Source organism: Montipora capricornis, chromosome 10, assembly GCF_036669925.1.
Source record: "Montipora capricornis isolate CH-2021 chromosome 10, ASM3666992v2, whole genome shotgun sequence".
In the NCBI taxonomy this organism is placed as follows: domain Eukaryota; kingdom Metazoa; phylum Cnidaria; class Anthozoa; order Scleractinia; family Acroporidae; genus Montipora; species Montipora capricornis.
In genome coordinates, this window is record NC_090892.1 from 50,070,332 (window position 1) to 50,085,331 (window position 15,000).

The 15,000-nt window shown below is 42.2% G+C and overlaps 1 protein-coding gene across 1 annotated transcript; it reads left to right on the forward strand.

Moving 5' to 3' along the window:
- Nucleotides 1–10,175: 10,175 nt before the first annotated feature.
- Nucleotides 10,176–11,731, forward strand: LOC138021821 (melanocyte-stimulating hormone receptor-like). Its single transcript, XM_068868838.1, has one exon. The coding sequence runs from the start codon at nucleotides 10,363–10,365 to the stop codon at nucleotides 11,284–11,286; it is 924 nt and encodes a 307-aa protein (XP_068724939.1). The 5' UTR covers nucleotides 10,176–10,362; the 3' UTR covers nucleotides 11,287–11,731.
- Nucleotides 11,732–15,000: the final 3,269 nt, after the last annotated feature.

The window sequence follows — 15,000 nt, forward strand, 5'->3', positions numbered from 1 at the left end:
CAATTGTTCCCTTATCTCATGGACACATCTTGATCACACGTAAGCTGATTGGGTATAAAGATCTCTCACTTAAAAGATAAACAAACTTATTTATCGGAGCAGACAAAAAGTAACGCTCGATTTCCGGACAGACATCTCGCAATCATAACATCAACATTAGTTAAATCAATAGTAATTATCTTGATTCCGACACACTCCCCCCATGTGCTTTCCACGAGGAAGCACATGTAATCAGAGGAAACTTGATCAGTTCATTTAAGTATAGTATAACAAAACGAAGTAGTTTTTTTTTTGTTTGAGTCACTCAATGCCTATATGCAACATCATAGTTCGATCTTGTTCTCGGGTTTTAAAGTTCTCCATATTCAGCAACACCATGAATACGCAAGGTAGCAGCCACAGCAGCATCTCTCCTTGGACGGAAAACTGATGCTCCAGCATTAAGCTGTGGCGGCGCTGCAGCTCTTTCTGGCACTTTATCACAGGTTAATTCCAGCGGGTAAAGGTGTTGGATTGGTCTCTCCAAGAACGTTTTTCCCGCGCGTAACTTCACCGCTCGCACTTTTCCATCTCGTCCTTCAAACAGCTCTTAAATAACACCAAGGGGCCACTTCCCACGATTTTTGTCTTCTGAACGGATAATGACAACATCTCCTACGTTCAGTGGCCTGGGTGTACCTGGGATATTGTGGGTGTGTCGTTCTCTCAGTGCGGCCCAAGTATTCACGCGTCCAGCGCTTCCACAAGGCATCTTTGCAGGTCCTGAGGTACCTTTCCCGTTTTCGCAGATCATAATCTTCCTCTCTCCACGGCTGTCGCTCAGGCAGGCGTATAGATCTTTGGAATAGAAAGGAGGATGGGGTCAGTAGAGCGAGCTGGACGTCATCTTCCACATACGAGGGAAGGGGGGGGGGCGGTTTAAGTGAGTTTTCACATCGAGCACAACTTCGGACAGCTCTGACCAGGTCAGCATTCCTCCCCCAATCACTTTGTAGAAAGCGCGTTTAAAGCGCGTCTTCCACATACGAGGAATATCTTTGGAATAGAATAGTAGAGCGAGCTGGACGTCATCTTCCACATACGAGGAATATCTTTGGAATAGAAAGGAGGATGGGGTCAGTAGAGCGAGCTGGACGTCATCTTCCACATACGAGGGGGGGGGGGGGGGCGGTTTAAGTGAGTTTCCACATCGAGCACAACTTCGGACAGCTCTGACCAGGTCAGCATTGCTCCCCCAATCTCTTTGTAGAAAGCGCGTTTAAAAAGGCCCACCATTCGCTCGAACTGGCCACCCCACCAGGGTGCTCGACTCAGGTTGAATCTCCAAGTGATCTTCTCTGATGCTAGGTAGTCTTGCATTTGCTCGTCTTTCTGGATTTCTTTCAACAGTTTTGCCGCTCCCACGAAAGTCCTTCCATTGTCTGAGAAAATCTTAGATGGTCGTCCTCGTCTAGCGATGAATCGCTTTAGGCCTGCCATGAAGGTAGTGGTTTCTAGATTTGGTAGGATTTCTAGGTACAAGGCTCTCCTTAAACTGCAGGCATACAGCACCAAATAGGCTTTCCCTTCTGCTCGCGAAGACTTGCGGTACTTAATGGGGCCGGCAAAATCAACACCCACTACTTGAAAGGGACTTGATCCCTCTCTTCTCTCAGGTGGCAATAAACCAGGGGGTGGAGCTGCGAGAGCAACTGCCTGAAAACGCTTGCACCCGTAGCACTGCCTGATGGCTTTCTTTGCAAGGCGTCTAAGGCGTGGGATCCAATGCCCCATGGAGTGTGGCTTTGTGGGCGTGTTGAACAAATTTCACAGCAAAGGTTGTTGTGTCTGGTATGTAGATCGGATAGGGACCTGGTAGTCTTCCACGGCACTCTAGCAATACGTCTTTGTTTCTCGGTAAGTAGAGCCTCAGTCGGTCTTCTTCCATGTTTGCAGTACCCTGGCTTTGGGCGAGCATCAACCAGAAGAGGGTTTGCTTTCCAATTTCTTCTGTTGTGAGAGGGCGCTTTGTTCTGTTTGCTCTCTTTGTTCTAGCATTTTGGGCGAACCGCATGATCCAGGCGCACACTCGTAAAGTCTTCCAGTATGAGCTTTTGGCAAGGAGTTCGTCTAGCTCATCGTCAGAATTCACGGCCAAGGCGAATAATTCCTTTGTGGTTTTCACCTCTTGGTTGGATTCCTTACTGGGTGCGGTGACAAGGTTTCTGGCCATTTCCTAGGGTCACTAAGCCACTCTGGTCCACTCCACCATAGTTGGTTCTCTTTAGATACCAATCCACCACGGCTGGCAAGATCTGCAGGATTGTCTTCAGTTGGTACGTGCCGCCAGATGACCTCAACATGGTCTCTCATCTTCCGCACTCGGTTAGCCACAAACTGCTTGTAGTCCCCTCTACCTAATATCCAGTACAAGGCAACGCTGCTGTCCAGCCAACAGTGTAGGGAAGTTACTGGGAAACCTTGAAGTGCGTCTTGTACGTTACTCAAGAGGTTTACAGCCATGTGTCCCGAGACCAGCTCTCGTCGAGATATAGTTAGGCCTTGCTTCGCTAGTCTTGCTTTCGCCACGACAAGTCCTTGATTTAAAGTGCTTGGTTGTTTGACGACGGCGTAAACAGCAGCGGCGACACCCTTTCCGCTTGCGTCCCCGAAGGCGTGGAGTTCAATTTTCTCGATTGATTCTTGGGCGCTCTTCAGTGCACTTGGGCAGGAAACTTCATGTGGTAAAGAGCGCTCCCACTTCTGCCACTGTTGTTCTAAAGGCACAGACAACGGTGCATCCCAAGCGGATTTCTCTTCGCATGCATTTCAGTAAAGCAGCTCTCCCTGTAAGGTGACTGGCGCGATCAGACCAAGGGGGTCATAGATTTCTTGCTATTTTTCCAAGAATCCCTCGTTTAGTAGGTTGCGCAACTTCTTCTGGAATAGTGACTGCAATTTCGTCTGTTGATTTATTCCATTTTAACCAAGCAGACCACACTCTCTGGACTTTAGTCCTAGTTGCTGTTTGGCATAGCTCAAGTCGTCTTCATCCCCTGCGTCCTCTGAGATCTCTAATTTAGGGATGTTTGAGTGCCACTTGTGCAAATGAAAGGTGGCCCGGCGAAATATTTCGGTTGTTTTAGCTTTCTTTTCTTCGGTTTCTTGGACAGTTCCTCCGCCAGTAATGATATCATCTACATAAAGTTCTCGTTCTATTCCCGCAACAGTATCAGGGTGATCAGCTCTGCAAGTGTTTAAATGGTGCTGGATTACGCCGCCAAGCGGAAAAGGCGAGGGTCCCAAGCCAAATAGTGCTCTCGTGAACCTGTAGGTGCGAATACGTAAGGGATTCTTGCCGTCTAGCCAATGGAAACGCAGTGTGTCTCGGTCTTGCTCGCGGATACGCACTTGAAGAAATGCCTTGCGAATATCGCCGGCTAGGGCTACTGCATGAAACCTTCCTCTTAAGAGTACTTTCCCCAGCTGATTCTCTAGGGGTGTCCCAACTTCTAGACAGTCGTTTAGGGAGGGAGCTGAGTCATAAGCTCTCGCTGAGGCATCGTATACAATCCGCGTCTTAGTAGTTTCAGCGCTCTCTCTTACCACAGCCTTGTGGGGGATGTAGAACTCTTGTCCAGATGCTGGCATCTCTGCCTCTTCTATAACTCCTTCATGTAGCTGTTCTTGGATGATTGCATCATAGTCGTCAAGCTTCCCTGTTTTCTTCAGTCGCTGAACTAGGCTTCCAAGTCGCTTCAAGCTCCCCGACTTGTTAGAGGGCAAGGGGGGATGATCTCCTTTCCAGGGAAGGCCGGTCTCGTACCAGCCTTCAGGGCTGCGGTTGAGCTGTTCGATGAACTCTTCATACACCACGCTTTGATCTCCATTTGGTTTATCTTCGAGCCCTAGGACGTCCATGCGGCAGAGCTCTTCATAACTGGTTGAGGTCGTCTGGGCTAAGAACATGCTGTCAAGGTTGTGCTCTGTTCCTGGAGACATAATGGTCCACCCAAAGAGAGTGAACTCGGTCACAGGCTCTCCAATTGATCCAGTACGCTGGGATGTAGACGTTTTAATCTTCGCGTAATCACTCGCGCCCAGAATAACATGAACCGGAAGTAGGCTGTTGGTGTCAGTGTCTTCTATGTCCACGCCTTTCAGATGACGGTATTTTCCGATCATTTCCCTGTAGTTCGGGTTTTCCACGCACAACAGTTCAGCCCGGCCTATCCTGTTTGCGCAGAGAGGGATGGTATAGTTTCCTTTTGTGTCACTCACTTGAACGTTGTAGGTTTCGGTTCGCTTGGTAACGGTGCCCACAATAGTTTGTATTTGGCGCGTTAGAGTGCGTGACGGTACAAGATTTAATCGATCCAAGATGTATTCCGAGGCATAAGAGGCAGTTGCCCCGGTATCAAAAAGGGCTCTACAGGTCACGCCATTCAATTTGACGAGCACAACGGGATGGCACACTTTCTCTCCTTCTTGGGTCGCAGTGACGCCACCCCACCGCTGGTTGTTGTTTGGCGTCCAGCTGTTGTCGAACGATCGCAAATAAACGAGTGATGCCTTTGTTTACAGTGTACGCAAGATGTGCGGCTACGGCATTGTGATGCATTATGTTGTGTTCCACTGCAGTTGAAACACAAGCGGATGTGAGGGCGGGGATGGAGAGATCACGGGAACCGACTCGTTTACTTCAATTGGATGGCTAGCTTTCCATCCTTCTCACGATTGGATTAACTCCGCGAATCGCCAGTCTTGCCATCCTGGTTTCCCATTGACGAGATCTGCTTTTATGCCCAGCAACTTGTCTAGAACCCCACGCACCAAAAAGTTTACCTAGAGTCTCTAGAGCTTGAACATTATAGTTCAAAGTTTGCCAAAACTTGTGGATTTCATTAATTGGTTTGCTTCCAGATAGCACCGGAAACGCATTGATGTTATCGATATAAGCTCGCTCGATCTCGCTCGTTTTCCCGAAATTAGATTTCAAGATGTTCTTAGCACGGAGTTAAAGGGCAAGCCATCAATTGTTTCACACACATTACTTTCCAAAAATTCCTGCCCTATGGCGGCGGGCGGGCGGCGGGACGGTGAGTTAGATGGGCAAACTTTGTAACCGGTGAACTTATTCCAAAAGGAGAGCCATTTTTCATAAGTGCCGTCATACTTAGTGATAACTAGCTTTGGCATTTTTACATTTCCCTTACTTGGAGGCCTCGCGGTAGGTTGATCTAATGATTGCAATTTTGACTTCTGTTCGAGTTTCAGCTTTTCAAATTGCAGTTCGTCCTTTTGGCAAGGATGGCTTCTTTCTCTTCAAGCTTTTGGGTTTTCTCTCTAGTTCCAATTTCTTCCAGATAACGAGTTAAATCCGCTACTTGCAAATCTACTTCATCGATTGTTTTTTCGATCGATGCACCCCATGCCTTCACATCTTCGATACTTTCTGCCGCTTCTAGCTTACCTTTCTCAATGTCCATCTTTAGATCTTCGACGTTCGCCACAATTTTTCTTAAAGCTTCTCTATGGCGGGCTATTCTGTCGTTGTTTCCCTTTTCCACAACTGTGTCAGTCTTGCCGCGCGTTAGAGCTAAAAGTTGAAGCTCTGCATCAAGAGCCTTGAGTTTAGGTTCCATATTCGTAGATGAAGTGTCCCATCGGAGGTGCCACTAATGTGGGGAATAAGTGAGGAACCCACACTGTCGCTTTTTTTTTTCCGATTATAATTCTCTCAGATCTTCTCGCGTACACAACAAGATTAGGTCTATAACCGACAAGATATACAATCAATTGTTCCCTTATCTCATGGACGCACCTTGATCACACGTAAGCTGATTGGCTATAAAGATCTTTCACGCAAAAGATAAACAAACTTATTTATCGGAGCAGACAGAAAGTAACGCTCGATTTCCGGACAGATATCTCGCAATCATAACATCAACATTAGTTAAATCAATACTAATTATCTTGTTTCCGACACAACCGTAATTTATGTTCAATTTTTTCGAATGTATGTATTGTATAAGTTATTATTTTATAATTATAATTTAAGGATTTGTATGTATATGTATGTACGTATGTAGCTATGGATGTACGTATGTAGTAAATAGCTATAGAAAACGTCAATGTATATATAATCGCGAAATTATGATTGTAAAGTCTATTTATTGTAGGTAAAACTTTTGTATCTAAATGTAGCCTTTCACTGTACGTTGTGTTTTGAGAATTAATGAAGTGTATATATAAAAAAAACAACAAGAAAAAAAAGACAATGGTGATCAGTATTGAATGTACTTTATTGAAATTTGTTGCTCTTTTGGGGATCAGTGTTCATAATTTTATAAAATTGCTAAAAAAGGGGGCTTAAAACTGATCTAAAGTTAAAAAGGTTTCCCAAATTTTCGAACCGTATCTCTGGTTCTTCTTCGGGGGACAATGTGCGTGAGGTGACAAAATCAATCCGAAACTGACCGGATAACATGTGATAAGTCTAAGTGCGGCAGTGGCGCCTTATTCATTGCAAATACATTTTAATTTTTATTCGACCGGCCAGCTTTTCTAGTATTCCTTTGTAGCTTTTTGTCGCTTATTTCTTTGCCACTCGTTACTTCACACTGAATAAAAACGTAAACAAAGGCGCGTAAAGTATCTCCGTAGACAGAGAGTCTTAAATGACTTTCTTTTGGGCTAATACGGCTTTTTAGAAACTGTGCTTAATCACTTTCCGTTGTTAGCCTAGTTAAGTTTAGTCATGCTACCCTTGTTTTCTGTTACCCGTCCATGCCTTCACAGGAAAGGGGGGATATTGTATACACGCATTGCGTATCTATAGTGTGGCATGAGGGAGTAAGGTTGTGTTCTTCAAATGCTGTTGTTTATGGAAGACAGCAATGACCACAACCAGGTCGCTGACCAGCGGTTTTCATTAAAACAATGGTTTGTTGGAGATGCTTAGTCTCGCGGGCTCAGAAAATTTGGTTGTGGTCCTTGTTATTTAAGGTTTTTCGTTGTTTATTGTCTTCTGTTACAATACGTAGTACATGTAAGGGTGTACATAGTGTCTCCTACTTTTATGTAGCGTGATTGCTGTTTCTTTCCTATAAATTTACGGCCCTTTTTCCAGTTTAATTCATGGCTCGAGTGCGAAATTGGAAAAAATATTAATGCCTGGTGTAACTTCTCGTGCGGCTCTTGGAAAAGGTTAAAAGGCTAAACTGAATAAAATATCAGGATCATTAATGTCTCTTGTGCCATGATGTACTTTTTTATGTTCCTTTTGCCTTCTTTTGCGGGACGTTTGTCAGTGCAGGTTTCAAAGCGAAGATAATATCGGCAGTATTTTACATATGATAGCAAAAAAGGAAAAAAAAATTAATAGCCAAGTGGCCCATTAGGCCGGAGCTTATCCCAGTTTCTCTCGCATAAAGCGACTAAGAGTAATTCTACTCCCCCCGGTATGGGATGCTAGTCCAACGCATGGCTACCTCCAGCATTACACTTATACACCTGGGTGAAGAGAGGCATCGTGAGAGTAAAGTGTCTTGTCATACAATACAATGTCCTCGGCCAGGGCCCGAACCCAGCTTGCCAGAGTTCTACTTTGAATGTGAATGAGTTTATTTTAGTTGAAGTACCTTACTTTTTAAACTTAGAAACGAGTTATCTTCAGAGAAAACACAGTCCTATCTCACGGCTACGTTTTATCCCCCTCGAATGCGTTCTTCAAATCGGATCAAAACACGATAAGGCGAAAAGGAGTTAAGTAAGGCTCACGTTGACTGGAGTTTCTGTCGCAGTTATGGCCTACTTGGAATCCAGTATGACGTGCCCTGATTAATGTCGGTTTTTGTTTTTAACGATCCGCCGACTGTCGTAGCAAATTTGACGCCAGTGAAACTCTTATTACTGAAGTCGGCATGTTCATGAAAAACGCACTAGTTTGTCTCTTTCACGTGTTTTTCCTTTGTATGCCACCTCCTGTATAACATTCAAATTTGGCTACTTTCTACTTTTACTTAGCTAGATTAGGATAAACAGTTTGCAGTGTTTTGTATACATTTAGTATGCAAAATACTCAATATTACCTTTATCCGCATTTGTTGCCATGAATTGCTCTAATGGGCCACTTTCCACTGATGTCGACACTTAGCTTACACAGCGCCATAACGTTTTAATTTATTAAATTCACCGCTTTTTCTTTGCTTTTATTCCTTTCCAGAGTATTTCCAGTAAGACTCCAGTATCTCATCCTGAAAACTTAATCATTCCCCATGCAGTTCAGAAGAGGATCGATTCAAGTTAACAAAACAAAACGGTGGTGTTCTTTCTTTTAACTGAACTATGAACTGAACTATGAGGCAATGAAAACGATTTTAAAACCGTTTTTATTCTTCCTAACTCCGTAAAGGGTATACGGTGTAGGACGAAATTGAACTGATTTCTGGATAAAGTGATAAACCGTTTCTATCGAGTGTGAATTAAAAAGTAGAAAGGGCTTATCTTCGGTCAGTGAAAACTGATTAAAAATTTATGATTGGATATGGAAAGAAGGAAGGATCAATCTGACAGCCAATACACACACGCAAACAGTTGGGACAGCTGGCAAGTTATATCCCGTAAGAGGTGAATAAAATGATGTTAAGATATATGAATTGTAACATTTTCTTACATACGGCTTATTAATCTAGAGACATGCACCAAATCTCGTAGTTTGTAATTCAAACTAAATTGATCTCTAAGGGAGTTGAAGACGACCTCATTAGTCACAGCTTTTGCAAATGAAAACGTTTTTTACAGCTGTGTATATTGGTTCAGTAAATTAGATCGTTGCGAAGGGGCTCAAAGCCAATTTCAAAATGCACAATCGTCTTACCAATGACTCATAAGCATCTTTACTAAACAGCAGGCTAAGATAAAAAAAAAAGTGTTACTGAAGGAGTCCGAGTGGTACTTATTGGGACCTGCAAGCCAACATAACCTCAAGCAAGAAACTAAGAGGCAGACAGAAAGAAGGAGGTAGATTCCATAAGTGCAATTACATCCATGTGAACGAAAAGCTTTTTCTAAAATTTGTTTATATAATTACCTTATAATAAATTCACAGTCACCGTATTTGTCTTCGTCTTAAAGAATCTCTGTGAGCCGTTGTGGGATTTGTTATTTGCTTGTTCATAGCGGAGCTCCGCGCGCGCCAAAGGCGCGCGCGCGGAGCACCATAGCTAAGATTGGAGATCTTGATTGAAGTTTGTCCTTTCTAGCCGATTCTGGTTCTAAGCCAAGCTGGCGTGTTTCAATGAAGTACATCAAAATCAGGGGCACCCAACGAGGATATAGTTCAAAACCACTAAAGATAGCTTTGTTAAATGTTTTTTAGTATTTAAACGGTAGATATAGGCATATTTTTATCCCCTAAAAAGTTTTCATCTGTTCGGATTTCCTAGCTGAAAGTTGAGTGATCCGAAAATTATAGGGATCAAAACTTACCTTTTCGAAAATTTCAGCCAGAGAAAAGGCTCCCGAAAATTCTAGGTGACATTTTTAAGGTAAAAATCCATCAAAATTGGGCAATTATAGCAATTTTTAGATGTTCGAAAATCCTAGGACAGGCAGGCAAGCAAACTAGGCAAGAAATTTTAGAACAAATGTTTCGAAAATTCTAGATCTCAAATAGTCTTCCGAACAGATATTTTCCGAAAATTGACGTTGGGTGCCCCTGCAAAATGTAAATGATCTCGTTTTGTGGAATAAATAAAGTACGATCTGTCACATCACGAGCTATAGTACGTCTGTGATTTTTAATTTTAGCGTGATTCCTATTTGCTGGCTTTTGACAGTCGACTCTGAAATGGCTTCTTTCCTTTTCCGTTCGCTTGCTGGGAATTTGCTTGTTTTCTTTTAAAACTCTTGCGATTCAAGAAAAAATAATTGCCGCCTAACTGGTGAATTCGACAGTAGATTTCGCTGGAAAAACCGATATCACACTCATCCCTTCGTGATTCATGCGATCAGTCGGTTTTTCAGGTGAAATTAACCGTGGAATTCACTACTTAGGCAGCGAAGAAAATGACATAATTAAGCAATATCCGGGAAAACCAAAAGGCGGACAGTTCCAAAGCCTTTTATTTTCACTAATCCTACAGCCAGTAAGAATAAACAAGCCGGGAGCTCCGCTTTTAGGCTTGCCTAAATCTATATATTATTAAATAATAACGCACGGATTGAAATGTTAAATTTTATGACGAATTTCCAAGATTAATTCAGAAGGTCATATCGATCAACAGTTTAAAAATAACAACAGATATTTTAAATTGGACACACCACCGTCTATAAATACGTCAGCTTCACTTACACGTAAACGTTTCTGTGTCATTCATCATGAACAAGACGGACTTAAGGTGTTTTTTCTTCGACGTTTTTTGGCAAAGAAGTCAACAGCACATCACAGTCAGTGTAATTTCGTGCGTTTTAAGCTCAATATTTGCGCTGACCACGATTTTGGGAAATGGAACTATTATGCTCGTCATTTGGAAAACACGGGAGCTTCATCTTCCCTCCTTCACGCTGTTATTTTGCCTTGCAATGGCGGATGCTCTTGTTGGCTTAATCGGCCAGCCATCTTTCGTTGCTTTCAAGACAGCGGAGATTTTGCAAGAGTTTCAAATCTACTGTAATTCGAGGTTGATTCAGTTCTTTTTTGGATGGATTACTGGTGGTGTATCTTTTCTAGTTCTGGGCGCTATTAGCATTGACAGACTTCTTGCCCTGTCTCTTCATCTACGATACAACAGCATTGTCACTTTTCCTCGAATGATGACGTCGGTGGTTATGGTTTGGGTGATGTTATCGGTCGTAGTGGCCTCGAAGTTCTGGCTCGGAAACAAATGGGTCGTGCTTCCAATCGTCTTAAATGTGCTTGCAGTATCCACAACTGCCTTCTGCACGTGCAAAATATTCTATATTGCTCGCAAGCACCTACGCCAAATCAATGAAGTTAACCGAACAGCAGCTTACTGCATACATAACAGAACTGCCGACGTCCTTAAATGTAAAAAATCAGCTGTAACTGTAATTTATGTCTATGTTGTAATGCTCCTTTTTTATCTTCCATTCCTTGCGGTCATGATAGTTGAAAACGTTGGTGGCGTAACTCAGTCAGTACAGCTTGCTTATGACCTAGCGACGACATTTGTTTTTGTGAATTCTTCGGTGAATCCAATTATTTACTGTTGGAGAATGAAACAGATACGCAGTGCTGTTAGAAAGTGTTTAATGGACTCGTCAAGTTTTGATCATCACTAAATAATCTTCGTAAGACCTCAAAACAGACTGTATTAATTTGAAATAGCAACTTGTATAAAACAAGTGATGCATGAATTAGATTTAGAAATGAAGAAAATGGTCTGAGTTCCCTGTTACCGTAAGCTTTTTATTGTGTATCTTTTGAAAACCAGCAAACACTAACAATTTCTTCAGTAAAGGATAGAGTACGTTGCTGAACCAACAAGTGAGAGTTAGCCGAAAATGTTTGGGCCGCTGTTTTGTATATATGTTAATCGACATAAACCAAAAAGAGAGCAAAACTGCAAAAACAAACAAACAAACAAAAAACTAGGGAGAAATGCGAAATTAACCAGAGAACAAAATAGTTCGATTTCCTATGGTAAATTCTTAGACTTTAGTTAGGCATGTCGTAGATTTTAGTGAAGAAGCCGTTCAGAATGTTGTAATTGGTAAGGCAAAAAATAACGAGAATCAAAATAAAAATAATGATAATAATATATAAAAGGCATATCGTCATCGTTAGCTCAAACAATTTTTCTTGCTCTTGGGATGCAGGTCCGGACACTTTATGATAACGGCTTGGAGCTCCTGTAATGTACAGCCCTTCTGTATTTCGAAATTGCGCACTCACGGAGAAAAAGTGATTGTTTGTCGTTGGGCCTAAGAGTGATTCCACGCTGGATAGCTTTCATAATGACAAGTTTTCTAGACATTCAATCACATCTTGCTAGCACGTCGGATCTTTCTATTTTGAGCTGAGAGCACAGAAAAGGCCATTACATGGCATAATCATCCCTTCGAACAAATCATTTCGAGTTGTCAGAGACAAATAGAAAAGACTGAGTATAATTAAAAGATAAAAGCTTTGAAGTGCACGTGGAGAAAAACTTCCTAAATCTTCTGTCACCTTTTCTATCTTAATTTATACAACGATAATTTTTTGCGACCTGTCGGACCCTTTAGATCTTCCAGTGATACCTTTATAGGAATCTTGCGTGCGAAAAGGCGGTAGCTCAAAATGGAAACGGAGCGATTGCACAATACCCGTCCAGAAAGGAGCGTTACTTTTGCGGCGCGAACCGCAGTGCCCAAGTGAATGAAAGTGGGTACAATGGCTTATGCCGCAGTGCCGCGGTGCCTTAGTCGTGTTAAGGTTAAATTGATTGGAGCCAGAATGGCTGGTGCCGCAGTGCCGTGGTGCCTTAGACAACTGAAGGTTAAATTGAGTCGAGCAAAATGACTGCTGCCGCAGTGTCGTGGTGCCTCAGTCGTCTTAAGGTTAAATTGAGTTGAGTAGAATGGCTGGTGGAAGCGAGTGCTATATTCTTCACATGATCTCGTAAAAAGTGTAGTTAACCGAACCGAAAATGAAAGCTAAAATTTTAAAGGGTGTTAGTCCTAATCACTGAAACGAACCCTTAGGCTTAATCAGTAAACGAGAGCTATATTCTTCACATGATCTCGTAAAAAGTGTAGTTAACTGATTCCCGAGAGAGGCACTGCGGGATCAGTCATTCTTAGTTCTCTTTGGCACAGTGAATAAAAAGGTCTGTGAATCAACACCACCACTGCAGCAGTGCCGTGGTGCGTTAGACAACTGAAGGTTAAATTGAGTCGAGCACAATGACTGCTGCCGCAGTGTCGCGGTGCCTCAGTCGTGTTAATGTTAAATTGAGTTGAGTAGAATGGCTGGTGGAAGCGAGTGCTATATTCTTCACATGATCTCGTAAAAAGTGCAGTTAAAAGAACCGAAAATGAAAGCTAAAATTTTAAAAGGTGTTAGTCCTAATCACTGAAACGAGCCCTTAGGCTTAATCAGTAAACGAGAGCTATTTTCTTCACATGATATCATAAAAAGTGTAGTTAACCGATTCCCGAGACAGGCACTGCGGGATCAGTCATTCTTAGTTCTCTTCGGCACAGTGAATAAAAAGATCTGTGAATCAACACCACGACTGCATATGCGGCACTGTGACAGCAGTGTTCTTACGCTCCATTTCTAGTGGCCGGGTATTTCTGCAATAACTATTACTGAAAATTGCAGAAGAGGAGATAAAAGTAATTGTTTGAAGTCTAGCTGTAGTCATAACGTGAACAGGAAACAAAAATTCTAAGCGAACAACGTAAAAAGACTATCCGTTACACAATAGGCCATTTGCAAGTTCATGTCTGCATCCTCGTCAAAGCTAGTCTAAGTGCGAAGTTTTCGTGAAGATAATTACATCTACTTTACATATGAATGAAACCTAATCTTCATAAAGAAATCTTGGCGCGTAGACTGGCTTTGAAGAGGAGGCAGACATGAACTCGCAAATGGCCTATTGTTTTTGAAGTTAGGATGATGTGAGAACAATATGCAATACAGAGAGACTTCTTGCATGTTCAAATTTTGCCCGCTTGAATAGGCATTCAGTGTATGAACACAGCTGCTAGTTGTAAACAAAACTGAGTAAATTTGTAAAAGGAAAAGGAAGAAGTTGTCTTAATTAAACTTTTCCTTTTGAAATTTCCACTATAGGGCATTTCTGAGTTTTGACTTCTTTCTTTAATTTGGCCAATCACAACTGACGGAAAAAATAAATAATGTTCCCTGGCAAAGCAAACATATCATGTCAGGAAAAACGTCTGCATTTTGGTGCAGCTTTTCTTAGCATGACAAAAAAAAAAAAACAAAGAAAAATACAACAACACCAACAGCAATAGCTAGAAATAGATGTTTCAAACTAATTGAAAAAGGATGATCTCTTTAAGACAAGAAATGAGGGTTAAATTAAAGGGAATGCTTAAGGCGGCGAGGAGTCTGAAACAGGGAATCTCTAAAATAGAATAAAGAAGGCAAGTAAAACATAGATTAAAAATGTAACAAAAATCACTGGACATGAGGTTTAACAGCTTTCGCGTGGGTCAAATTCATCTGCAGATTGCAAAGCACATACCGACAATTTTTTTCAAGTCCAAAGGTGTATTTTTTTTTTTTACCTTAATTAAGGCCGTTTTACAATCACACGTAAGTCCGTTGACGGAGCAGCCTGCACACTGACAGGCGTCACGATGGAGAAATACCTTCGCAGCCCGTTCGCCTGGCTTGCCGATGTTTTCCCGTTTCGTTTGCAACGGCAATGCGCAACACTGAAAAACTCTTTTACGGTACAAGAAATTTAGTGGAAGTTAACATTTCAATGGATTGATCGGAATGAGTCCGCGGTCATTGCCAGCTATACAATAACTGACGAAGAAGATTGGAGCAGCAAATAAATGGATAAGTAACCCCAGCCGTGACTGTCTTTCTTTAATTTGAATCTCAGTGTTTAGAGGCTGTCTCCGTAAAAGCGGTCCAGTCGATCTGGTTTGAAAAATAGACTCTGCTCATTTCTTGTGTGTTGCAAGACTTTCCATGTGCTTATACTAAAACCACAATCCACTTGATCGGATTATTGGAGATTTGAGGGATTTTTGGTTCACCCGCTCGAACGCTCTTGGCGCCCTATATCGAGGCTTCAATTTCACCCAACTTTGAAGATCAATTATCACGCACTAACGAAGCTTGTACAAAACAAATACGATGGCCAGTTACTTCATGTCTTTTGAATACACAAAGGTGACTTTCATTAACATTGAGATTGAATGAAGCTACCAGCGAGACTTTTAAGGTACCCCTATCATAGAGCCTGATCAGACACGCGAACACCGATCAACTTCAAACTCTATTTATCAAAAAGTGAAACGGTCTTT

What these genes read in the sequence shown, in the direction of transcription:
- LOC138021821 (XM_068868838.1), top strand. Translation starts at nt 10,363, where the DNA reads ATGAACAAGACGGACTTAAGGTGTTTTTTCTTCGACGTTTTTTGGCAA.